General features: G+C 38.3%; 1 protein-coding gene and 1 long non-coding RNA gene across 3 annotated transcripts in view; both read left to right on the top strand.

Moving 5' to 3' along the window:
* The first annotated feature begins 20,760 nt into the window (after window positions 1-20,760).
* On the top strand, window positions 20,761-22,270 carry LOC137478964 (uncharacterized). Its single transcript, XR_011001903.1, has 2 exons — window positions 20,761-20,964; window positions 21,800-22,270. It is a non-coding gene; the product is annotated as an uncharacterized lncRNA (long non-coding RNA).
* A 4,655-nt stretch (window positions 22,271-26,925) lies between these two features.
* Window positions 26,926-27,519, top strand: part of NR5A2 (nuclear receptor subfamily 5 group A member 2) — an 88,188-nt gene continuing 87,594 nt past the window's right edge. For both annotated transcript variants that reach the window (XM_068199616.1, XM_068199618.1), the window contains exon 1: window positions 26,926-27,170. In XM_068199616.1, the coding sequence (XP_068055717.1) occupies window positions 27,107-27,170 (64 nt within the window). In that variant the 5' untranslated portion in view covers window positions 26,926-27,106. The remainder of the gene's footprint in view (window positions 27,171-27,519) is intronic.

The following is a 27,519-nucleotide window of genomic DNA, read 5'->3' on the forward strand; positions in this document are numbered from 1 at the left end:
CAAAAAAAAAAAAATATTCTATCACATTTTCCTATGTATCTTAATGAATTAAAACAAACTGATTCTGTGTTCCATGTCAAACTGCAGTTTTCTGATACTGTTTTCTGTTGTCAGGTATGTGTCCTTCTACTTGTAAAAATCTCCATCTAACTAAATGAAGTAATTAAATTTTATTGGATGGATCCTTTAATTGTTTCTAAACATCTTTTCTCTCAAAAAATAACTACCAAGAGCAAGTCGCCATAGCATTTTTACATTTTTGTACATATATTTTCATATTCATACACATATGTTTACATATATCAGTACTGAACTTTATATATACTAAATTCATTGTCATATCTACACAAACATGTACAGAGCAATTACTGTTACACATTTGGATTTAATCTCTATATTTAGCTAAAATTTTTTAAATAAAATTCTCCTTCCAAAGTTCCATGGCTATAAGACAATTAGCAAAAATTAAACAAGTAAACAGCTTAATAAGTAAAAACAAATTCCTGAGTGTTAAGACTTGACCTAAAGCACATTACCAAGACTTATTGAATGAGTTAGAGGGATTAGGAACAGGTCCTAAGCTTCTTTATAGACTGCTTTGTATAGCTAAAGTTATTGTATATTTACACACCACAGAAAACCTTCTTAAAATATATGTGAAGAGATATGTGTCTCTCAGTTTGGAGAGCTAAATCACATACCTTCATTTTATTAAAACTTATTGAATTACTAAGAATAAGTTCAGCTCCTTCATTAAAACTGCCAACACTGCCAATTTTCCCTTAAGACAACAGGTGGCAGAGAGTTTGCTTGCTGCAATCATTTCTCTTATGTAAGTTTACTTGCATGGCTGGGTTTTGGATCTGGTCTTGAAAATAAGTTTGTGTGAATGGTTCTCTTTGGGATTGTCCAGCTTCCTTCCACTTCCTTCTCAATGGCACCTCCTGCAGCAGGACATCCTGCATTTTAGGAATTTCTGTTTCTTATCTCAACAGCTTTAAAAGCATTGTCTGAGTCAGGAGTTTTCTTTTATGTCTTAAGTGTCTGGTATGCAGCTGGCATCTAACCTCATACATGTGTACTCTCAGCTCTGTCTTTTTCAAGTTGGTATTCAACACGGAAGGAGTATGCATGGAAAAGCCAAACAGGACAGTGATCCATGACAACCAGACTGCCTAGGATATTCTGACTTATTCTTTTTCCTTCGTTCTCAAAATTCCCTAATTCTCATATTGCCAAAAAAACCCCACAAACCATCATCAATCCCCACAAAAGTGTTCCCAATATGCTGTGCATTAATACAGACAAATATATATGAATAAATATATTTACACAGATGAATTTAATTTCACACTTTTCTTCCTCCCTAATAGTTTGTTACTCACAGTCATTTTTTAAGCCAACACTACAGGCTTCCTTGCCTCAATATGGTCTGTCAGCTTAAGTGCTGGAGATCTATCTTAAATGTTGTCTTAAAGGCCAGTCCCAGATCTGTGACAGAGCTCAGGCACCACACCAGGGTTAGTCAATCCCATACTATTCTATTCAGTTTGGTCCAGAAGTTTGCACCACAGGCAGTGTGCTGGGGGATCACACCACTTTTGTGTCAGTCAGCCTTCCCTCTCAGTAAATTGCTCTGGATACAGAAGACTGTCCCTCTCTGAAAACTTTTCCACAAATATCCAAAGTGAGCTAACTGCCAGCAGTATAGGCTAACAGACTCGTGCCAAAATGAACTTGGAACTGAGGCTAAAAATGGATATAAGAGAGGCACTGCCCAGCAAGGACACTTTTTTGTCTTTATACATCTTGTCAAAAGTCTATACATCTTCCATGTTTAATAAAGGCATATTGTTCCCTAATTGAGACTACAGCAGAAATGTTCCTGGGAATAGGTCACAGGACCAGGAACCAGTACTTGAGGGTTTTTTTGGCTGTGTCATAGGGTCACTTTACCATCCTAAATGAGTCATTGGAACACTTCACACCCTGTTGCACTAGAGTTTGTGACATGACAGCAACGTGCAAGCTCTCTGTGGTAACTGTTCCTGTTATACTTGGCTTAGCACAAATAACAATGAAGCAAAGTTATTTTTCTAACTTATTTCAGCCATAACAAATGTTTCCTCCTCATTTTGAATAAATGTTTACTCCTAACAGTGTAAGGTTTACAAGTTACAATCTTCAGCTATTCATTAATGAGATGCAAACCTACTTTAAATCTTGCCCTTTATATTTATATGATTTGACACAAAAATTTTAATTTCCTAAGGCTGCAAGTGGCAGGGGGACAGGTTTTTATTGATAAAGTTTATTTTAGCTTTTATAGTCCCACCCAGAGTAGCAAGCAAGCATTCAAGTGTAATGTGGTCTTCACAGATGCTAAGAGTTGAATATATTTCCTTCAAAAATTATAACAAATGCTTTAAACTAACACCTATTTCATATTACTTATTATTGTCTATATCACTGTTTTCCTCTAGAACAATCAGAGAGTTCTCATATAAAGAAGAAAGGCCTAGTTCACTTTTACATGCCTGTTTAGAGTTAATTAATAAATTTTTATTGATACAAATCCAGGCTTCTGCTTTGTGCATTTACTTTACACCACATAAAAGTCCAGTAAAAAGTTCTGTGAATCAAGCATTTTGTGCTACAAACTATGGCTCCTAAAGATGCTCAACACCATGTCACTCCAATAATGAGATATTTAGCACTAAAGTGCCACCAAAAAAATAGTAACAGAACATTCAGTAGCATTTGTACCCCACTTCAATAGTTTTAGAGAAAGTCAATGTCATCACATTAATGCTAGTGTCATGGCACTAGCAACAATAACATTGGAAGTTTGGTAGTAAGGTTTAATATCCTTTCCCCTGAGGAATACTTGTTCCTTAGTATATGGAATGGTGTTAAGCTGAAAATTATTTTAGGTAAGTAATTTATTTAATAGTTCATTAAAATGAGCTAGCCATGAAAAAGTTGATTCTGATCTACTGAAAAGTGTTTTCTGCAAAGTAGAATAGCAGTACAGCAAACTATTTGTGGTGGAAACTTGTCTTCTTTTTGTTCATAAAGCTCTAGGATGGCTTAAGAACACAAATACAGCTTTGATTTCTGTATTCAAACATCCATTATATTGCACATCTGTCAACCAACAACCTGTGAATAGCCACTGCTGTCTAAGTTGATATCTGACTGCTCATAAACCTTTCTGTTAAAACAAAACCCTAAAAAATATTATAGGGATGCTATTTGCACACACACCTCAATAAACAGGGAGATTATTTAAACACAAAAATCACACTTGATAGTGGACCACATAAAGTGGATTTCACTAATAATTTGCCAGGTCCTTTCCAATTATATGGCTCACTACTGTACTAACCAGTCATAAAGGCAGGGTGATAAAAAGAAAAAACCTGACTCAGTTCACAGTAATAACTACACAAGAAGTGTATTTTCACAAGAAATTCCTGTCAATACTGTTTTTGAAAGTTGTGAGCCCCCCCCCACCTAGGGCTTAGTGGGTGCTTGTGTGTTGAGATACATTTTCTGTTCATTTGATTTGCCCCATTCCGTCACAGTCACCTGTATATGCTCTGCAACATGGTCCAAAATCGATGTGCAGCTAAAACCCAGCAGATTATCATCAAGCCACTTCTGCTTATGTCCTCTCAAACCAGAGATGCTACAAGGTGTGACAGCAAAAGTAATCCATAAACTACACACTTCCATTGAAGGAAACTAAACCTCATTAAGTAGCAGCATTCACAGCTAAAGAGATGCAGGAAGGAACAGCAATTTGATTGGTGAAAGCCAAGCCTTCAGCAAGAATGCCATGTGCTAAGAAACAGGGTTGGAAACATAACTGTTCTTGAAAAAGTGATCCCTAAGCTAGATACTTGAGGTTTGCCATACTATTCTGGTTTAAATTTTGCTGCCATCCTGAATAGGCACATCTCATCATACCAATGACCCATACAGCAAATCTCTCCACTCCCTTCTGGTGATGTTTGTAGCTGTGTCATATCCAAGTGCAGAGCTCCTGAAATCCAGATAATAGAGGCAGTATTGCCAGCATTGTTCCTTGCTGTCCTTTATTTTGGAGTAATTATTGCATTTATTTACATAGCCCCAAAATAAGACTCTTCAAGTTACTTTCTGCCTGACCTTCCATTCATGTAGCATAGCAAACAAATGAGGGGAAGATGGAAAATTAGAACAAGCATTTTTCTATATAAGAGCAAACTTATATAGAAAGCTCTATCCCAATATAGCTCTTGTACTGTGGAGTCCTAAGCCCAGGGATACAGAGTCTGAGACAGCAGGAGGAAATACTAGCTCATGTGTTAAAATGCAAATGTTTTGAAGAGGAAGCATGTGGCATTTCTGATAGACTTGTCTTTGGGGAATGAGGATGCTGTTCCTCTCCCCTACCCTGACTGGCCATACTCTGCTGCAAATGTATTTGATCAGAGCCAAGCACTGTAAAACTGCAATCTGTTTTGCTGAATATTCTCAGTCTTTCTTAACAAAATATCAGAAATATGTTGTCTTCTAATAAGAATGTCTTGGTTAGAAAGGATGCTTTGGAGCTGAATCAAGCTGAGCACATGGGGATCAGAGTGACCATAACGAACAACAGAAGGGCATCAGAACAGTTTTGTCGCTGGTAGATTAAAGACAAAACACTAGTTTACAAACAGGGAGATAAGATTTGTTTATTGTGATGCCTTCTCTGCATAGCATTGAGGAACATGTAGTTCTCATCATTTTACATTGTAATTTCCCTCAAGGATACAGTTGAAACAGCATTTAATTTTGACTGTAAACTACAAGCTAAATCTCCACTGCTTCACTTGTAATGTCTTAGTTTTATCTTATCAGTGTAGCCAAGTCTCAGATAGTGATTTAAAGAGAACTTGATCTTCCTAGTGCCCAAATACATTTTTCCCTAATCACCTACCCAGCAGATTTTGACAGCTTTCACCTCAATTGCCTCACTGGTCACTTAATGTTCTACACTGCCATCACATGGCAGAGTACTTGCTCTGTGTATACTTCAATGAGTTCACATGAATCACTAAAACCTTTCAGATAAATGAAGGTGGAGATTCCCAAGGGTGCAGCCCTCTCTAACCATTCACCTCTGGAAAGACAGCCAATTATGCTCCAAACCCTTTTGCATGCATCTGACAAGTCCTCTGGAGGATCCCGATGCCCTGGACCACTCTACAAGTCCCCACACCTAGTCCTGAGAGGAAAAAAGAAAAGCAATAAATCATTCCAACTGGAATCTTGGGGCATCTCTGTCCAGCCACCCACTCAGAGCAGCTTCAGGACTGAATCCAGAGCAGGTTTCTCAGGGCTTTTCCAATTCCAGAAAATCTCCAGGACTGATTGCACTTGTTCCACTGCTTCATTACACTCCTAATGACTTCTTTCTCCCCATACCAAACATCCAGATTCAATTTCCAACCAGTCTTTTGTTTTCTTGCCGTGTAGTTTCAGTGAGAGCCTGGGTCCATCTTCTGCTGTTGGGTATCTCCCTGCTTCCATCCTGCCTTCTCTCCAGGCTGAGCAAGTCCTGGGTATTCAGTCTTCCTTCACAGGGCCACTGCTCCAGCACCCAGGAAGCTTGATGGCCTCCACTGAACTCACCCCAGTTCAATCCCTTCTTTCCTGTACTGGGCAGGACCCAAAAGTAGATGAAATAATGAGGTGCTCATAAACATAGTCATAGCTGCTATTTCTTTGCGTTGAGTTATAGTAAAGATTTTAAACCTTACAGAATCAATGAAACAGGTCAAAGTGTTTTAGCTGAATATTTCGTAATGCTTAATGGACAATGGCTCAAGACTCCATTGTGCTTATGTTTCTGCAGAGCTTTAGATCAACAAAAGCAGAATTCAGGCTGCCTGTTAAATGCTGGCATTTTGACTTAGTTGTATTTTCACATCCTCCTGTTGTAAATGACTCTGCAAGGTGATGGTCAATAGCAATTCAGGCCGAGCATCACTATTGCTTTAGAAGCATCTTCTGTTCATCACACTCGATGGCATCCAGTCTGAATGCTCTCAAAATATGTACAAATTTAATCAAACTCTTGATCGACAGCTTTAAAAGAAATATTGGCTTTGTGTTTGTGGCTTGGTCATGAAAACATTACTCAGTGACAAATATTCTAAAAGTCCCATAAAAAACAATCCCCTAGTATAAATCAAAGAGGGTAAGCCTTGCAAAGCAATATCACTGATGTCTATTACCCAGATATGATTGATTAGCTGCTTGCCCCAGCCTCATCTAAGTGCCAATCTATGGTACCCAATACAATCACATTTGTTCCTAAAAATAGCAAGAAAATTTGCCCGGATAAAACCAGCCATCTTTGTCCTAATAACACTTCACATCTTAATCAGGAAGTTCTTCAAAAATAATAGGATAAAAAGAAGTCTCTAGCAACAGCTATGAGTCCTATCAGGAACAATAAAAAAGATGCAAGGAAATGTGTTGCACTTTAGAATTAGATTAATAAATAGGAGCAAAACAACAACAGGGGTGTTCCAGACACCATTCAATGGTTTCTGTTCTAACAAGACATTTAGAAATCAGAACACTTAACACATCCTCATTTGATCTGCTAAAGTAGAAGTCTCTGACGGGAGGTTTCACAGATAGTTAATAGTATCAACCTCTATATATTGGAAAGGAAGCCTTATCCACATTTGACAATAATCTAGAGTCCCAATAGCTTCTGAACCTGGATTGTACATCACAGTTGTGCATACTCCCATTCGCTCTTGTCCTATCACTAGAGGACCTTGTAAATACAGGCTTAATGGAAGCAAAAAACCCAAACCAGAATATATAATATAATAAATGAAAATAATAGGCAAGGGCTTTTCTGGAAGTCTGACCTCAGTCAATAATATATATATATTATATATATATATATATATATACACACACATATATATAAATAACAAATCTGTATGAGCACAGATTCACAAAATTTTGTATTAAATTTTCAAGCCAAATTTTAACACAGTATATCTGAGATATACTGGCAACAGAACTTTCTCATTCTTTTAAAATTAGATGTATGGGGGGGGGAAAATCATACTATCAGTATAAAAATCACTTTCAACATTCTTAGGAAAGAGTGAGATGAAAATGTTGCTATCTCTAAGTTTAGGGAACCTTTTTTCGAGGGTAGCTTTGTTGACTCCTCAAAGTTGAAGAAATGTAAAAAAGAGCCTCATCTTGTTTAGAGCATGAAAACTGAAGTGCCTCTAGTCCAGCCTCGTCCTCCACAGTGGTAAAATCTGACAGGGCACTTTGCTACAGAATTACACCAGAGTTTGGCACTGCCATTTAGTTAACAGTGAATCAATCAATAGAATTAATATTTTTAAAATAATTATGCTAAAGTAATTTCCTTAATAAAGCCCCAATAAAAGCAATACTATCAAAGTGCATTAAAAAATTTCATATTTTAAATTCTTATTTTACCTTCTACATGACTTTTATCTTGATGCCTTCATATTGCCTGTAAAGTGTACAGTACTTTACCAGCTTTGATACACTAAAATGCCCTCATAAATTGTATTAAAATAGGTTTGTTAAGCATTACTAGTACCATATAAGGCTGGTAATGCCAAATGATAAGTGATAGCCTGAATCATAAATGCTTTTCTAAACATGTTAGAATTGGTTTTTAGCATTGGATGTTCTGGTCTGATAAGACGCTCCTACACTAAGGCAATCAGTGGAAATTAGCAATCGACATGAAAATTACTTTACAAGAAATTGCATTGGGTTTTTCTCCCTGCACTCTCATTATGCCTTTGTGAACTCTAAAAAAACAGATTAAAGTGAAAATTCACAACTAGGACTGATGGAACAGTAGGAAACTATTTACCAGAATTAACCAGAAGTATTTTAAATTTTAAGATATGTTTGATACCTAAGAATAATGACATAAAAAGAATTCTTTGTGTCGATCTTGTATTTCAAGACACGTTCAGCTGTTACTCCATGCAAGTCACATGAACTCATTGAACATACCCTTTGCAATGGACCCAATCTCTACCAACCTCAGCTGTGGCACTCAACTTGCCTTTTTTTATTAATAAGATACATGCAAATCTATATACATATAGGATAATGCAGAATAAGTGAGGGTGAGCTAAGAATGAAAGTTTGGGGATTGTTTCCTTTTTTAACCAAAACCACTTTGGTCCTGTTACTTTCAAACAATGAAACCACATACCCCAGGTGAGTTCTGGGACACTTAGTGCTGCTAACTCCACCCTGAATTTGTTATTTATTGCTTTCAACCTCCTTGGGAGTTAAGTTTCATACACATTTTCTGTATCACTACAAGACTTACATGCTGCTAAAGGCATCTGTACTAAGATACAGTTGTGAATTGAACTATTGATGCCAAATCTAAAACACATTTAATTTTTAATGGCCAAAATAAACTCTTTCTCCCTTGTTTTCTTTCTTAGATGCACAGTGAACTTACTCTGCATGCTGACAGGTTTTTGGCTGCTTGTAAATCCTGAAAATATTGATCAGTTAAAAATATTCGGACGCTTGCATCCCTCAATTCTGCTTACCACAGCCTTTCTTCCTGGTCAGCTAGGAGAGCACCAGCAATTTTGTTATAATGATAAATGACCCTCATAGACAGGTCACTCTTTTTTACCTAAAGCCACAATTTTCTCCTTCCTTTAGGTCACAACCTGATTTTTCAGGGTGACAGATTTATTACTTTCTTTGTGTGCTAAAAAACAAATCACCAACAATTGCTCAAAATACAGTCCTGTCACAATAACTTTGAGCACTTCCCAGTCAGAATGATGCAACACAGGGTTTTTTCCTGTTTTCAAAGCAGCAAAATCACTTGTGCATTTACCACAGCTATTGTGAAGAGCCATTTGGCTCATTTCATAATATGCAACATGTCCAGGCTACTTGCCAAACAATAAAGTATTAAAACATTATTAAAAGCACCAGTAGGTCTTTCATAATAAGAGATGTCACTTTTTTTTAAGTGAGGATCACAAAAAAGTAGCTGGCCTGACTGTGAATTAAAGACTTTTGGGTGGAAGTAGTGAAACAAAATTTGAATTTGCCAAAACACAAGTGAGCTTAAAGGGTATTTCTCTCACATCCCAAATATCTGGACCACAGGGGCAACTCAGGATTATTATCCAGTAAAATTCATCTTTCTAGTTCTCCTGTGTCTCCAGGAGGACTTTTTTCCAATGGGTTTGGATAACACAAGGGTCTCTGGATGCCAGTCCCATGCAATGTCAAAGATATTAAGACTTCTTTTGGTTATGAGAAAAACCCAAATCCTCAGTCCCTCAAACCTTGGCCCAGCTGCAGTTACCCAAATGGCAAACTCAATTTGACTAGAATAAGGAAAGAAAAGAGCACTACAGCAGAACTGCACGAGGTTTGGTGCCTGCTTCCCACCATACATCTTGAGGAACACTACGCTGGAAGACACTACAGCTGGCAACTCAAGGACAGTCACAGCAGCCCTGGACCAGAGACTATCAACAAATTTATATTTGCCAATATATGAGAGACATTCAGGATCCAGAGTACTCTAATGCAGAATTCACCAGTGTCCTCTGTGTACAGTGTAGCCATCACACTGACAACATTTAATTTCTTATCATTACTCTCAAAGTATTAAGTCTTGCAATGTGAATATTATGGGGTATATATTTTATAGGAATACAGGAATGGCCAGGAAACAAGCCAGTGTTTGCCCAATACTAGGAGGTTTAGGTCATATATACCTGGTACCAGGTAGACCAGCTGTGACAAAAACCAATGTTTGTGACAAAATTTATGCTGTCTAGCAAGAATCTAATTTAAAAGGCAAAAAAAAAACCTCAGCTACAAAGCACTGTGCCCTTTGTTATGAAGATGAAAACACAGGACCATAATCATAAGATCTGTCAGCTTCCCATCTCATATGGTCTTGGTAAATTACTTAATCACTTTGTACCTAAGCCTATCCAAAATCTACAGCAAATAACCCTTGCTTTTACCTTTGCATCCTAGGATCACAAAAACATCAGAGAAAATACTAATAGTCCCCTTACACACTAATAGCTGTCAGAACAGGGAGAGATTGGCTTGCATGCCTGGATGCCAGTTCTGAGCAACCAAAACCAACAGAGGACACCAGAGGCAGACATATATCTCTATTTCCTGATGCAGCTTGCCAGTAAAGGCATTATTTTCTCATGAACATTCTCTTATGTATCTATCAAGAACAGTTTAGTTGTACTTCTCAGAGGTTGTAATATTCAGTCATATAAGAGTCATCATCTGCTTTCAGCACCCCTTATTGTGATGCTGGTAGAGGTGCTTGCTCCAAAAAGCACCAAAATATTCTTCAAATATCAACAGTTAAAAAAATGTTCAAATCATTCCAAAATACATAATTTGGCAGAGGTAAAATTCCATAGTGCTGCAGCTGAGCTCCAGCCCGACAATCCTCACACTGGTAAAGCTCCTGCAGAGCTCAAGGTGTTTCCCCACATAGAGACAGGGGAAACAATCTGCACTGCGTACATTTTATAGTGTGCAAACTCCCAGAGCTGGTCTATCCTAACTTCTCGTTTCACACAGAGTTTCAAACCCTAATTAGTTCTGGTTTTCACCTCACAATAATATACTTTGTTACTAAGCTGCTGTTCTTATACTGTGCAGTATTTGTAGTAATATGACATTAAACATGCACAGTGTAAACATGTAGTGGTGGTTAATGCATAATTTAATAGAACAACTTTTGATAACCTGTGTGTAGTACTGTAGAGTTCATAAGGTAACCGATAGGAGCACAAGGAAAGAAATGAAGCAGAATTATTTCATTTAGAAACCAGTACATCCTTTGGAATATCTCCAAATAAGGTCACTGGAATGAAAAGCACAGCTGAAACTTACATAAAAAGATACTCTGACAGAGCAAGTGATCAAACGAAGAAAGCAAGCACTGAGAAGCCCAGAGCTAAAGCAATTAAGTGAGACTAAGAAAGAAAAGATTCCTGGGCTAAAAGACCTGGTTCTGTGTGTCAATTCAAATACCATTAGAAGTCCAAATACACAGAGCTAGAGAAAACCCAATTTTTGCTGGATAACTAACATTATGCCTCAGTCTTTTGGGCACAAATTGAGACTTTGTGGTCCTGTATGGCTTTTTTGTATCTAACTGTGCTTAACATGCACATGGGGATCCCAAGGTGTCTCATGAGATCTCAATATAATGCTCACTTTGTCCTGCTACATACTTCTAATGAAGATGTTTGCAAACATGATTCTTTTTCGCCATTTCACAATGTACTTCCCTGCTCCTGAGCTTCACCTTACATTGTTTGCAATAAATGCAAGCACCATCTAGTTGCTCTTTAAGGAATTCTGATTGCACTCCCAGCTGCAATCTTGTACATACATATGGCTGCCTCCAGCTGGCAACCCTCCATTTCAGAAGAGCCACATAATCAAACAAGTTATTTCCATTTCCCCCGATGGATCTAATGAGTTAATTGAGATGTCTTCTATTAAAAATCAAAAATATATATAGCAATAAATAAAATCACACAGTCCTTAGATGTGCACAACTTCCACTGATTTCCAGCCTAAGTTCTGTGTAAGAGTATGGCTTGAGATCCAGATTCTCAGGAACAGAGAGCATCAAGCGAGTTACACACACACACACCATACCTGTACTCTTTACAGGAAAATACAACCTGAAAAAGGTTGCTTATCTTTACTGATATGTAATGAAGACTATTTTCTCTATGAAGCTTTCTGCATTGTCAAAAGAAATTGCTACCTTTTCAAGCCTATCCCCTGAAAGAGTTGGTGATCATTAGCCAGCTTTATTCTATTTACTGAGATAAGGTTTATAGCTCTGATACAAGACAAAATTCTCTCAAACAGCTCACACTAAACTTTTAGCACAGAAATATCAAGGCATTAAAAGATGCAGCCTTACCATGACTGCTGCTGCAGGATAGAGGGGCTAACTTACTACAAGGTAGAGAGACTGACTAAATGAGCAAAAATTAACTGAACTGTGACACTGTTGTGTCAGTTTATTGTCACCAGGTCACAGAATACTCTTCTTGGCAGACAATGGTTTTGCAAGCTATAACAAGACATGAACTTAAAAGTGCTGCTTTAATTTAACCTGTTTTGCTCATATTTGCACAGGTCACATTCTGTGACTAAATTGCTCTTTTTCCCCACATACCTGAGAACTGGCAAAAAACAACCAGTTTATCAAATTAGATTTCTCCCTTCCTTCCCATCAGGGTAACATGTGAACCTATACAAGGTGCTTTAAACTGGTAAGTAAACAAATATTTCCACCTGGAGTCATCAGGAGAAAAATCTTAATACTTGCAACCTAGTTTAAACACACAAAACTGGGGGGGGATCTTCTCACCAGAGTTGTTTACAAGCATCTCAAAAGCTCATCTGCCAGGCCCTCTCATGATTATGAGCCGGAACGTGCCCATTAGAGCAAAATAAAAATCATACTGTTGTACCAATACAGTGGAAAATGCTAAATTTCCTTGCACGGGTGCCAGCCAGCACAGCTGCTAGAACAAAAGTTAATGTTCAGAACAAAATCAACGTGCTGTGACCTCATTGTGAACATGGCCCTTTCCAAACTGAAGGAATAGATAGACCAAAAAAAAAAAAAGTCAAGAGTAGCCATTGGGGCCTGCCCTGCTCCTACCTTTGCTCTGGATGAAGCAAAACTGTTTCTGCTAATCCAGATTAAAGAAATTAATGCCACTAAACATATGGACAAATTTAAAATGGATTTTCCTCAGCTAAACTTATTCCTGTAGAATTTTAGGAATAACTATTGAAAGGAGAAATAATCCTCAGAAATTCCATATACACCAGCTTTTACCAGTTTAACTTATATAGAAACCATGGGAAATACTGGCACAAGAGAAAAGTGCAACTGCAGAAACTTAGGGGCAAGAAAAATTCTGTTGCCACAGTTACATTTTTGTTTGCTCACAGTAAGTTTTCCCCTATATTTCTGGCTTTTTCCCTTTGACTCTAATTGAGATCACTTCCTTGTAAGGGTGACTTGGTGCCTCTTTGTCTTTAGGAATCCAAAAAAGACAAGGAAGTCCCTGGTAAGAGAAGTCTGGCAATTAAAATCATGAGCTTCCTTCCCCAACTTGTCTTATACATCACTTAATGTTTGACAGTCTTGTTCACTGCTTCCCTTCCTATTATGACGTTTTTAGTGATTTAATTAAGTGTTTACCAAGCTGTTTACAATCTTCAAATCAAGGCCCAAAGATGTCTGTTAACAACTCTTAATGGTCAGGGTTGACAAGGATTTGTTTCAATAAAAAACTACATCAATGACAAGACAGGTACATTTCCACTCACCTTGCTTCAACTACATTGAAATAAGGACCATACACATAAATACCATACATTTCCAGAGATGTTTCTAACTGCAGGTTTTGGTGCACCTTATGTAAAACGAGCAATTCTGCGTTTCTGCAAGAGCCTCAAGTCAGTGTAAGGGATTTTCACTCAGATTCTGACTGTACGCACAGGGTTACCTAATGCTTGTTCCATGCTCTAACAACGCCTAAAAACAGCTCAGGTACAATGAGCCACAGACATTTGCACCTATGAATATCAGCTGCTACTATTAGCTAGAGCAGACATTTCTGCCACTGTCAATCAGCAAGACCCAGCAGGACACACTTGGATTGCACAAGACACCTGCACATGCCCTGTGGAGCCAGAATGGTGAAATCCCAGCAAAGATAAGCACTGAATGGAAACAGTAGCACATTTAAAGCCCTGCCTGTATATGATGAGGCAGCTTTATCAGGGAAAACTGAGCTTTTGCCAGGACATCCCAGAGCACAGCACTTCCCACCCCCTCATTCCCCAGTTTAACTTCTGCATGCCTACCTACTTCTCCATGCCTCCCCAAAGACCACTGATGTCAATAAATTATAAACAGAGAATTACTTTTCCATGAAGGATCAAATCACATCAGATATTGAACCACCACAGGTTTGCTGTTGGCTTTGTGCACACATGAGTCACTTAGCATAGATCAGCTGTTACAGTTTGCTTGTTCTTGAGGTTATGGAGTCATATAGGTCAGAAATCAGAGTTTGGCTTTCATTTAATGGTCTAAAATACAAGTTCTGCACAGTGAACTTAAGCTCCTGAAATGCAGTTCATGTAAATCAAGCAAAGTTGCTCAGTTCTTTGCATATCTAAAGCATTATTCTGACATTGGCTCCTTCCATTTAGACTCTTTCTAGCTTTCACTGTCTCCTCACACATTACTCAAAAGCCAGTTTTCCTTTTCCCAGACAGCACAAGCAGGCAATATTTACCCCTCATCAGTGTAACCCTCTCAGCCTCTTCTTGCTCCAGTGTGTATAGACTAGCAAATACAGCAAGCAAACCTCACTGGAATAACCATACAGATAAATTCACAAGTTATTTAATAAACATCTAAGGAAGGCTTGTCCATACCTTTAATGGCACTAGTCATTCAGACCATAATAATATGATGTTAGCCTTTATTCCTGAGCCTTTGAGCTCCTTCCCACCCTGCATATCGGATCAGTAAGCACTAAAAATCATCATATTGGGTAGCCCTTTTTTTAATTTTTACCTCCTTAAATCTTCAGTTCTCATCTCTTGGTAAAATCCATTTAAACAGGGCCCACAAGTTAATGGTTAAACTTGTTGTTTGTAGTACCATTAATATAGGTCAAGCAGCACAATAGTTACAACTGCTGTGGGGGAAGGTACATAAAGACACAGTAAGCAGTTCAGGACCTTATTACAACATGTCTATCAAATGCACAGCTACAAACAATGTACCTGATTCATCAAAAAGATAACTTCTGCTGACAGTACACACTGTTCCCTGGAGTCTCTTACACATGGCTCAAAAATTAAAATTGGAAATGTAAACTACACAGACACATTCTTGCAAATGTGAGTATGTTTCAGCACAGTGAGCGCTTCTATGCAAAGTAACAGATACAGGCAGTGGAATGAATTCAGCCCTCATTTGCATCACCGAGTACTGGAGAAATCAGCAATAGCTATGACTTTACTCTGCTTTTTTTCTCAGGTAACCAAGGGAAGAATTTGTCCCACCAGATCCAAGGACACACATTTTTCACCATGGGATGCACATGCATAATGCCTACAAGAGGGATTACCTTATGCTTTATTCAGGAATATTCAAAAGGACAGACCTCTATGTCTCAGAAAGTTAGTATTTCAGCAGTACTGACAGTAAGTACTGTTTCAAAACTAATGGCACCTTAAAATTTCACAACATAGATTACTTAAGCTCAACATCAGTCATTCAATCTCTGCCAGTTTAAATAGACATCATTCCTGATTTGGGTCCCAAGACCCCTGGCCAAGGTTTCCAAATTAAATTGCCAGGTACCTCATTGGGGTAAAAGCAAACAGAATAGCCAACTTCCAAGACTGACAGACCTCACCATGGGTGGCACTGAGACACCTCCCTCTTCTCAATGATTAGTGTCATGAGAGCTTGTAGAGGGATCAATCCAATTTCTATCATGAGGTTAATTTCCCCCAGGAAAACGAAGGATGAAAAGAACAGCTTTTCTGAGCAAGCATTTGGAAAGTACAAATAGCATTTCAAACAGTTTCTCACTTTTCAGCTGAAATACTTCTAATGATTAGACTGAGGCAAAAGGATTTTAAAAACCTCTATTCATGCCCAAAATGTAGTAACTGTAATTCCATGTAGACAAGTTTGTCTATTGTTAATCTGGAGTGGAGGAACCAGATTAAATTTAAACAGGATAATTTACTGTGTATAACAAATTACAGAACTAATACCAAACAGAAGGCATTGCATATTGATGAGGTACATAGTATTTTCTTTCAGACAATTTTCTTCCATTTATCTCACTGATGGAATACTTTGCATTTTTGTGATACCTGCCATCCCTTATTTCAATGTACTTTATGAACCTTGGGCTAGATCTTCAGCAAGTGTGAATCACCATAGCTCAATACTGAATTTCATAAAAGTGTTTTCAATCATGCTACCTGTAGAGTGATTAACTGATGTTGGACCATCCTGTAGACAGAGAAGGGACATATCACAATAGCATGACATTAAAGCAGCAGGTCTCAGGCGTGAGGTTATGAATATTTTATAAAAACATCCTGTTGAATTGCAATTTTAAAGCTTAAAACTTTAAAAGTTTTAAAGTTTTAAACTTAAAACTTTTAGAACTTTAAAACTGATTAAAGTTCACCAGAAGTATTTAACAACTTTGTGGATTTTATAAACTATAACATATGTCTCATCTGGGGTGTTTTCCATTAAATCAAATCATGTCACACAGTTAAAAATGCACTTTTGGTACTTTTCAAATTAACTCCGCTGCATTTTTATATATGCACTACACAATAAAGATAGACCAACAAACTACTCTGCCTTCTCATTGTGTTCATGCTGGTAGGGCAGCCCAGGTTAAAAAATTGTTTGCTTCAACACAAATTCCAGTATTATAAAGGGATTTTTATGCATTCATCTAGCCATCTTTTCTATTCCATATTATAGGTTTTCTCTAATAGCTTCATATGTTGCACTTCCCTCAGTGGGATGAGATGTGCTCCACTTTAGCACAGATGTACAGGAAACCCTGCTTCAGAATAGTTCCTATTAACAGAGCTGAATCCTTTTTGTATAGAAATTGTTTATATTAATGAAAACACCACTGCCTCACACTATTGTCTTTCCTGAACATCAATAAAAACTTGATTGCATTCATTTGCTAATTAAAAAAGGAGAAATAAAGTAATGCAAGGTAAAAAGAAAGTCCACAGAAATTAAGAAGAAGAAACGTAAGAGTCCAGAGAATGCGATGTAATTGCCTATAAAAACACACAACACTATAGGAATATGACTGCCTCCTTAGGTACTCAAGGGATCTCTGCCCAATCAGCCAGGAAGCACGAGGCAGTTGTGCCCTACTGATGTTCAGATTCCTAAGGGAAGAAGGAAGGGGCTTTATCTTCTCCCACACACCACCACAACTTCACCCTAAGTAGATATCTGCTGAATTTCAGCTAACATTTTATTCCATTTAAAATGGGGAAATAAGGCATTCATAAATCCAGCAGAAACTAAGTTAGCTAGACCAATTCTATTAGCCTCTAAAACATTGTTCTGATTATGAAGATCTGTGTTATATTTCAGTGAATCTCCCCTTCTGTTATAGTAACTTTCCTGTTTAAATGCAATTTTAGGGTGGATACAACTTAAGCTGATGATGTTGCTAAAGCATTTGGTAAATGTTGATAGATCAGTACAATTCCACAATAATACTTACAATTAGGTTAGCTGTGAGGATAACAATTCACTACAGCCCTAATTTAGCACCACACTTTTGTGAAACTGGTGTTAAATTCTGAAAACCATTAAACCCTAATAAAGCCATTTAACAAAATCTAGTTCCTTATTAGTGAATACATGTACCCACTTATGAAGCAGGTAGACAGCCCTGGAAATCAGACTCTTGGCTGTGAAGAAATGCAGCCTGTACTGGTGGTGCCTTACCCAAAGGCACGTGCACACTGTGGGGAGGGTCCCAAGGAGGTTGCATGTCAAAGTCCTATAGTTTAGTAAGGATTCTCCTCTTGGCTGGCATGCTTGAAATATGAGAAACCATTCCAAAACTATGAGTAGCAAGCTCTCCTTTACAACACTTCAGTAAGATGGTAGGACAATAGGACCTTTGTGCTTCAGAGTGACTCTAGGGCTGAATCATATCATCACAGTGGTTCAAAATTCTCTAAATGGCTTTTCAGAACAATTAAATAGCTTCTAAGAACAATGGCATAAAACCATTTGAGGCTTAAGGAGAAGCTTAAAGTACCACACATTGCAGACAGCTTTCAACATTATGAGCAACAAAATCAAATAAGATAAAGTGAGGCTCACCTCTTTCACTAGCCAGGCACCTGGGTCTGTCTGCTTTAAGGGTGGCTCTTTTTACCTCCCACAAGCAGAAAGCTGCAGGCTTTTTCAGGTCCAAGCTGGGAAACTCTGTCAGGTCTCAGAGGTTCCCTGTATATATGGAGGCATTGCATAGAAGACTCCATTTTCTTGAAGGTTTCATTCTAACATGTGTAATTTGTATTTTCTAATTAGCTCATCTCAAAGATGATTTGGCAGAATCAAAAAACAGCTGTGGTATTTCTGGGGTCTGGCTTAGATTTTGCACAGGTTGCTCAAACTGCAATACAGGCCATAAGATGTATTGACATGGTTGTCTGAGTTGAAGATTTTCTCAACAACCTTTTGCTAAAGGATCAGGTTTAGCTTCAAATTCCATAAAAATCTATTATAAAGCCCCAGAGCTAAAGCTTTCTAGCATTGCTGTGGAGTTTGCGGTTTTTAACAACCAAAAAAGTTGTTGGTTCTTATTGTTGAGGTTTTTTTTTTTAAACAGGATAGGGCCTTTCCACATTGCAAACCACTGAGGCTGTAGCTTCACAAATTGTTCTGCTCAAATAGCACAGACCAGGAATGGGGTCCCAATACCCCCAGCATCCAGAGTAGTCAGAGGGACTTGAAAACCAAAACACTGTGGATTTCAACTTTCCAGCAGAATCTGCAGAACCAAATGCCATACTGCAATTAAGGCAAACACTATCACAGGAGGCAAAGGAATATACCATAAATTCAAAGGTTAAAAGCAATCCTTACTTTTCCAGACTACAGTGCAAGAGCTCAGACTTAGACTGCTAGTACTGCTTATTGTAGTATTGCATATATAGACTATTTACTGTACCCTTTTTAATATAATCATTTCTATTAACAGCAGCAGGTCTATTCCTGCAAGCAACAAAAAAGTCTAACATAGAAACATCCTCAACATCTGTATAGCAGGTGATTCTCTGTGCAGGTACCAAGATTTCAGGGAATCAGCAGCCAGAGCAAAGCTGTCCACGAGCAGAGATAGTGCCAGGCCAGGGGAAGAGAGAAAAATAACATCTACAGCCAAAAGTGAGGGGGAATAAAATCAAACAGCAACAGAATAAAAAAGCAAAGGATTAAAATGTTTGTGTTCGACGTAACAACTTGTGCTTTTTATTCATGCTGTGGAAACATTGTTAGCTAAAACTATTTCACTTGAATTCTGCTAGTGTTAAGTCTGCTGATACTACAGGAGAAATTATATAAGCATTCCACTTAACTTGCTGCCAAAATCCTAGGATCTGTTGCAAAATTACAAAAATTAGGAGAGAATTCTAGGTCAGTATTTCTTCTTATAAAGAAAACCACAGAGCTTGTTAAACTCTCCACCAAATGAAGCCAGTGTCTCTCTGTACTTGCCTAAACACTGACCTCCAATCAGAAAGAGCTTCCACTCTATTCCATCCCTCTTCTGTTAGTCACTGCTTGCCATTAACCTCAATGTGCTTTGGTTAAATAATTGATAAACATTTACTTATTGTAAGCTTAACAGATACTTGCTCCAAGACAAAAAAAAAAAAAAAACAGCAGAAACATACATATATATTATAGTTTGATGCTTTAATGAGCGAATACTATACAAGGTAAGGGTCCAGGGAAGGCAAGGAGGCTCCTTTCACAGCCAAACAGGAATGGCTACACTAGCATCCTACCCTCACTCACAGACTCAGAGCTTGCCATGGTGTTAATATGAAATGAAAAATCAATAGCTATTGTTCAGCCACTATCTCCCATCAACTGATGCCCGAGTGTCAGACATGGCAGTGAGTTAATGGTAAAACAAGGCACAGAGGTTGCTTTTTCAGAAGCATGATTGAGCTGCACATTACAAATGTCCTGGCCCTAGCTTCTCACCTATCAAGTGCTCTGTCCCCTCTTGGGACACTAGTGAGCAGCATCTCATGTGGGCTATGCATCCACACAGCAACCACCTGGCTTGGAGCTACTGCAAGCTTTTTATAGGCAAGATCTTGTGAGGGTCAGTAAGTGTTCTGCCCAGGCTTCATCAGAGGGAAAGAGCACAGTCTTCTTAACTGCCTCTCATTGTGAGCTATCGGAGCAAAAACTTCCCCCCTTAGAAAAGACAAACAATAAATTAAACAGAAAAAACCCCACATAACTATACATCTACAGGAAGAAGCCTAAGACAATCAGACTGCTCTGAAAAGCCTTCACATTCTAACTGAAAAGCACTTCAAGCCCCCCACAAGTCCCTGTGTTTCCTTTTAGGAGTACTTACTGCCAGATTGTAGGAAGAGATGAGGAGAGCACCTACAAAAAGCTTCAGGGGAAAGCAAGAGGCAATTGCACCCTAAGAGGAGGCAAACTTGGCACTAAAGGCAGTAAGAACACAGACTGGGTAGGGAACTCACCAACAGAGCACAGTCCCACAGCAGACAAGCAGAGCAGCACCAAGTCCTACTGGTGTTCCCATGGTCATCGTGCAGAAGCAATAAAAGCAGCCAAAGTTTGAAGTCACGCCAGAAAATCCACAGAATAATTTTGAGAACGTGTCCCCAGCCAGCACAGCTTAGGGAAGGGGCTACATACCCAGCTAGGGCTTAAATGAGCAGGTGGCTCAGTGGGCAGGAGCTGTGAGTGGACCCAGGTGAAAGTGATCAGGGCCATCAAGGCCCATCAGTGACCTGGGGCCCTGACAAAACCTTCTTTTTTTATCACCCTACTGTTGCTTTAGTAAAGATCTCTCAAGTGAATACACATCTTTGTAAAACAGTATTTTCCAGAGGTTGTGAGCAGTTCTCCATCTTAGCTGTACATGCTGCTGTCTGGACCACTGAAAAGCTTTTCAGTCTAATTAGATTGTTGGCAGGGGTGACCAGAGGAAAGAGTAACAATTTTAGGATGAGAATTATGTACGTTTGTGGTTAATAAGGGTACCTGAACACTTCTTCATTTTCTTTCTGAGGTAGAATTACCCAGAATCCCCAGTGAGACAGAGAATTTGGTTTGGGCACTATAAACAAGATTTGCATGCCATTGCAAATGCATTAACAGTCTAATTTAAAGCCTGTTTCTGAAAGTCAGGACTTCTCAGAAGTCCCAGGTGCTACTGCTTTCCCCAGGATTATAAGTACTCCAATTCCAGGGCCATCTGCATTTTTTTTTACTGTGATCTAAGCACAGGAAATAAGTATACTGTCTAACAAACTGTGGGTACATTGTATAAAAGATACAAAAATATTAATTAATGTTATACTAATCTATTATTCATGTAACTGCACTATGGAGACGATGTTCTTGAAGGAATTAGTATTTCTCAGATCTTAAGTCTACTTGGTCTGTTTTTTAAGAACTGCGGTATTTACCAAGAGAGGTGCCTAGATGACTTGAAAGACAATGAAAAAAAAGTGTTATTTCAGTGCTATATATGCTCCTGAAATATATCCACTGGACAGAATATATACAGCCTTCTATTATGAAGTTTACATGTAAAGTAGTTTTTGTTCAGATTTCAACACATGCCTCCAGAAACCAACCACCTTAAGTTCCAAATTGCCAAGAGACAGACTAGTGCTCTGTTTAATTATTAGTGCCATAAACCAGAACAATATTTACCTGCCTATAACAGAGCTTAGGAAAATCCACTTATCTCTCCTGCCAGTTGCTACATTTCTCACAGTTATTAATAAAATGATCAGAAATCCTTACTTCTGAATGGCCTTTACCCCACTTTTCTCTCCTGCCCAGTGTCCTTCCTGATGAAAGTCAGCTTGGAAATTTGAACAAATTCTGCACGTTCTCACTGGGAAGACAGAAAGAAGTGAGAGAGCTCCTGTACACCAGATCTGAGCAGTCACTCGGGCACTAAGCCTTGATTTCTCCTCCCTCCGGCTGGAATGTGGCCTGTCAGCTGTGTTACATGTGGTTCTGCAGTTCATCAGCCTCCTGACATCCTTCTGCTCGTGGTGCAAAAAATGAGTTTCAGTAAGGAGACCCCCTCTGCTTAGACGTGAAATGCCACTGAACTGCTCTCTTCTGCCAGTCTTTCAGCTTTCAGTAGCATTCAGCTTGCACTTACTTCATGGTCTCCAGCAAAGCCAGTCTGTGTGGTGTAGCACACATGCAGCTTCCTTCAGGAGTAGAAATTAATCAGAAATTCATCAGAGCACTCAGGGTCTTTCACAAATTAGTTTCTTGATATAAGACTCAGTATTTCCATCCTGCATCTAACTATGATTTTGGAAGGTTTTTGTGGTGGGGGGACAGGGGTGGAAACAGAGTTATCCCTACATCCTATGTATGTATCTTAAAAAAAAATAATCTAGATACCAAGTTCAGAAGGTCTTAAGTTCCACTTCAGATTCACTTCAAGATTCCCTCACATCTCTTTCTCCTCTCCTCCTTTCAAAGTAATAAATTCCTGATATATTATTAATAGTGTTCTACGAAGAAACTGTTGTCTGTTCCTGAGTGCTGTGTGAGATGATGGATGAGTTCACAACACCTGTTACTGCTACATATGTGCAAGTAATTTCCCCCTGCCTATTTCACTGAAATCTGTTCTTTTCTCACAAAGTCAAACACTCTGCTCCCATTACCAGTAAATATTTCCTAGATAAGCTTTGTAAATGTCCATAACTATTTAATAACTTTCTCTTTGTACACCAATAAGATAGATTAGAGGGAAAAAAAAAAAGGTGTAAAAGAAATTTAAATTGAAGCTACTTACACAGATAGACCAGCAGATGAAACTCCTCACGCCATGAAAAATTTTTATCTTCCAGTGCAGAGAGTTAGCACTAAATATGGGTCCCAAAAGCTCATGCTATTCCTATAATTAAGGCTAAAAGAGAACTTTTGTGATCCACAACTGCATGCTTCCATCTGCACAGAATTGAGTTTTCCTTTTAAGCAGTCCTGGAGGTTACTGATTGCTCAATTAACCTAAAAAAAGTGTTTACAAATGTCTGCACTTACCTCCTCCTCTAGACATTAATGTATCATCATAAATATTCACTGAAATAATTTTTGTAAATATTAAGGAAAAGTCACAGGAAGCAATTTTATAATTCCTACATTTCATTATTCACCTCCAAATATGGTTTATATTAAATTGTATTCATCTAAACAGAGACAAGAAACATGAGAGACTAATATGTTCTGATAAATGTAAAAAAGTTTATATTTAGACACCTGTAGAGAAGGTACCATGCAGAAGCTTCTGCTCTTCAGAGTTCCTTTCCAATAAGCTGAAAATCCTGAGTAAAGGAGTAACAGACACTGAAATGTATTTTAATGCAATTGCATTCTACTGAGATGATAAGCATAATGTTGTAAAATACATACAAGTAAAAAACCAAAACTAACAAGAATTTTTAATAGTGTAGTTGTACCATAAGACCAAACAGGAATTAAGGATCAACTGATGAGAATTCCTTAATAAATTAAACTTTCTATTTCAATACTATAACCACTGAAAAATCTAAAGGGTGGAGATCATCAGATATATCAGATTCTCCCAATTTCTTTTACAGAACTATTAGGGGAAAGGCATAAAACTGTTTTAATGACTTGGTTTTGCATATGTGAAATAAAATTCACGAAGGTGGAGAAAATACACTGAAGCATCCAAAAGAATTTTAAATGTCTGTGATAGATCAGGAGGAATATTAGAATTACTGAAATAGAGAAAAGTTTTAAAAGAGTGATTTCTAGATCAAAGAACAGAGTTTGCAAATCTCTTCCCACCTATGCAAAGCTCCAGCTGAAACCAACTGGATTACTCTCAGGACCAGAGAGCTCATGCCTGGAGGGAGCCATGCCAAAATCAATGCCACGTTTGCCCTGAACTTTCAGTAGAATGAGAATCATGTTCCTCGTTTGATGTGTGCTGTGCTGAGCACATATCTTTTCTGAGTTGTATGGATAATAAAAACAACAATACATCGAGATGGCATAGGAAAATGACAAGGAACATGCTGAATTCAGACAAGTAATATCCAAAATGTTACAGGAAAATTACAAAATAATGACTGAGCTCACTAAATTTACACCAAGATATACAAGTCAGGGATTAAATCTCTTTGAAAAGGTCATTTTTAATTTCAGTCAGTCCATTTTCGAGGCTTATTTCTTAATATTCTTATGTGACCAAACGAACCACCATCTATGGAAATGCCCACAAGAGGAGAAACTCCTTTTGACTACATTTTTGTGGGAAATGGTTGCAAAATAATTTGATGTGCAAGAGTCAAAGAAGGGATTGTTGCCAAGCTTTTGAAATCAGGAACAGTTTCTTTGAGGGACATTTGTCAGAGGGACAAACAAGGGACAATTTCATCACACAAGAATTGGCTACACAAAAAAGAAACTAAAAGTTTATCAATTAATTATCTTCCTAAAAGATCTGAGACAGAAAAGCATGTTTGAAATAACAAAATTAACTCATTTCACCTTCTCAGGATGAAAACAGGGGAAGGAAAGAAAGGCAGAGGGGAGTACTGAAAAACAGGGAAATACAAGGTGAGTCTATAATGCTCCGAGCACAGCTAGGAAAAGCTGTTCTGGGTGAGGTTGGTGGCTGGCCTACCAGGGACTTACTCATGAAATGTTACAGTTCCAAATTCCTGATCAAGCAAAGCAATGAGCCATGAACTCAGGTACTTCAGTGGCACAACTTGTAAGCCTCATTATGGATTCGTTTCACTAGGACTCCAAATGGATCACCCCTAAACACATCGAGCTGCTGGATCACAGGCTGATATAGGTTGTTCTGGAGTTTCCCTAGGAGTTTCTTTTCCCCTACTGGACTAGGTATAAAGAAAGGCAAAGAAAGTGTGTCTGGTTATGCACCTGGCATACATTCCTCTGTCCGTGGAGACAAAGTATCAGAAAGGGAAAAATAGAACATTTTTCAGTGACCCTGACATTTGATACTGATGCAAAAAAGGAAAGGAATTACAGTGTTTGAAGCCAAAAGCATGAAGTTTCTCTATATTTCCTATGATTTAATATCTCTCTCCCTCACATACGGCAGATTCTTTTATAGGAGCTCTTGAAGATGGGCCAACAGTGCTTCAGCAATGTCTCTGATGATACAATGGAAAGTTTCTAACCACAGGATCATTTGCAGCATTTCTCATTTATTTTATCCCCAGTCCCGAAAGACATGCCTTTTCTGACGGAATAAACGTTTCTTTCCACTTTTTATTAATAGAATTGAAAATCTATTTGATAACCAAATGAATTAAAAGAGACAGAGTCCAATTATTTAGGTTTATATGAAATCTGTTTTAAAAGCTGGCTTCCACCTTTCACTCAGTCTAAACAGAGATAATAATATCACTGAAAAAATATCAGTGACTCTTAAAAAATAGAGTACTTGTTTAAGCAGATTTGTAAATTAATTTTTTTCCAGTGACAAATATGAAGATAAGAATTTGGGAAATCAGACCTTCCCTCTACAGCCTGTCCTCCTTACTAACAGGGCCTCTACAGGAGGGCAGTACTGCACAGACCAAGTGATAATTCAGGGTTCCTGGCTGTAAGGCCCAGTCACTGCTTGGTTTGCTGCACCAGCCCTGTTTTCAGACCAGCTCTCAAGCTCTCATCCTAGCCAAGAGAAGCAGTTCAGTTTGTGCATGAGCTAATCTGTTTGCCGCTGCATCACCAAAATCTAACCACCATGACAAAGTATATAAAAAGGCACATGCTGCTTTACAGCCCTCTGCAAGTTTAAAGAGAAAAAAACTCTCACTGACTTCAGGAGGCTTCAGATCTAGCCCACAGTGGAACAGCTTCTCTCTATTTTTCAAGAGAAATGAAATATAAAATACCATCTGATTATTCAGGCTTGAGTCTGATCTCACAAAGTCTATGCAGACTTAAGCTACTTGAGTCTGATCTCACAAAGTCTATGCAGACTTAAGCTACTGGGCTGGAGCTGCAAAGGCTGTCAGTGGCACTGCAGAACAAGGCACACTGTGCTCAGGCTGGGAGCTGGCATGCCCCTGCTCTTCCTCTGCACAGGGTGAAAGCAGAACCTGACCCACCCCCAGCTGAGCTGCAACATCACCCATCTGCACCCATCACACATCTGCACAGCTGCCCACTTTCATAAAAATTGTTTAAAGCCAAACACTTGACAGCAATTTGACATGCTGTGGGTAGGGTTTGTGCCTCCCAGCCTTAGAGGTGAGTGCAATACTCTACGTATCATAATCCTGGGATATCAATGTTTAACTATGTTGTAAAGCTCTTTAGTGAGAAAGTAGTATATGCTTTCAACTAAATGGCTACAACCTGGAGCTACTCTCCAGCCTGAGGACTGGGGCAATAAAATGGTTTTGTGTGACAAACTATCAGGAGAGATTTGCTGGTGCTGTTAGTCAGAGCATAGAATCCCCAGTGCATTCAGAAGCCTCCCTTAAGGAATTAATGCTTGATTGTTTTGCCATCCAAAGAGTGTTTACAGAAGCCAAAACAACCATGCTTGCTGTCCACTGTGCAAAGAGGTGATGACATCAAGAAGACAGGTCACAAGTCTGAGTTTATAGACATTACACTCATGTTGGTATGGCTTTTCATCCACTCAGTATGATCTTATGACCCCACAACTTTACAACCTTCCCCTCTCTGGGCTTCATAGCACCTCTCCACTCTAGGTTAATCATTTCTCTGCCATTATCTGCCAACAGTTCTTATCTCTTTTGCTGTCACTTTATAACAGGGTCTCTTATCAAGCTGTACTAAGTCACGTGATGGTGCCAAACCTATCACAAGTTGCAATTCTTCTGATTAGAGACTATCATGAAATGGGATACATGGTTTACAGCAGGTCACTAATGCTGGAAAAAGTACAGAGTCCACTCAAAGACATGCTTGTTACTTTCTGAATTCTTGGATATTTTTTTTTGTTGTTGTTCATCACACCGACTTTCACTGAAGGCTATCATAGCCTGGGTCTCAAGGCCAGAAAAGTTTACAGGCTGCACCTCTCCTGTACTCAATGCTGTACCCCTTGTACCCAAGGGTACGGTATATTTACACCTAATAATGTCTTCTGGTTCTCACACAGTCATCATACAGGAATCTATAAAACATGGACTTACATCAGCTGGTAAGTAACAGTTTTCTAACTGTTTTGAAGATTCTGCATAAATATATTAGATTTCTGGGTATCCAAACTGAAAAAATCACTACAATTGGGTGAGCCTATGATTAATTTGCACATATACTTTGGCTAGAAAGAATTTTACAATACCACGTAAAAATATAAGGGAACAGATGATGATCCATAGAGTAACAATTTTCTCTAGAGATAATGCAATCATCAAATATATATCATTGGATAGTTAACAGTATTTTCATCTATTATGATTGATAATAACTGTGAAATTGTGTGTGTGCATGTATAAACTTTTACAAAAATTAGACTTAAATTGCTTCTGGCCTGATAATTCATATTG

This window comes from Anomalospiza imberbis, chromosome 9, assembly GCF_031753505.1.
Source record: "Anomalospiza imberbis isolate Cuckoo-Finch-1a 21T00152 chromosome 9, ASM3175350v1, whole genome shotgun sequence".
NCBI lineage: Eukaryota > Metazoa > Chordata > Aves > Passeriformes > Viduidae > Anomalospiza > Anomalospiza imberbis.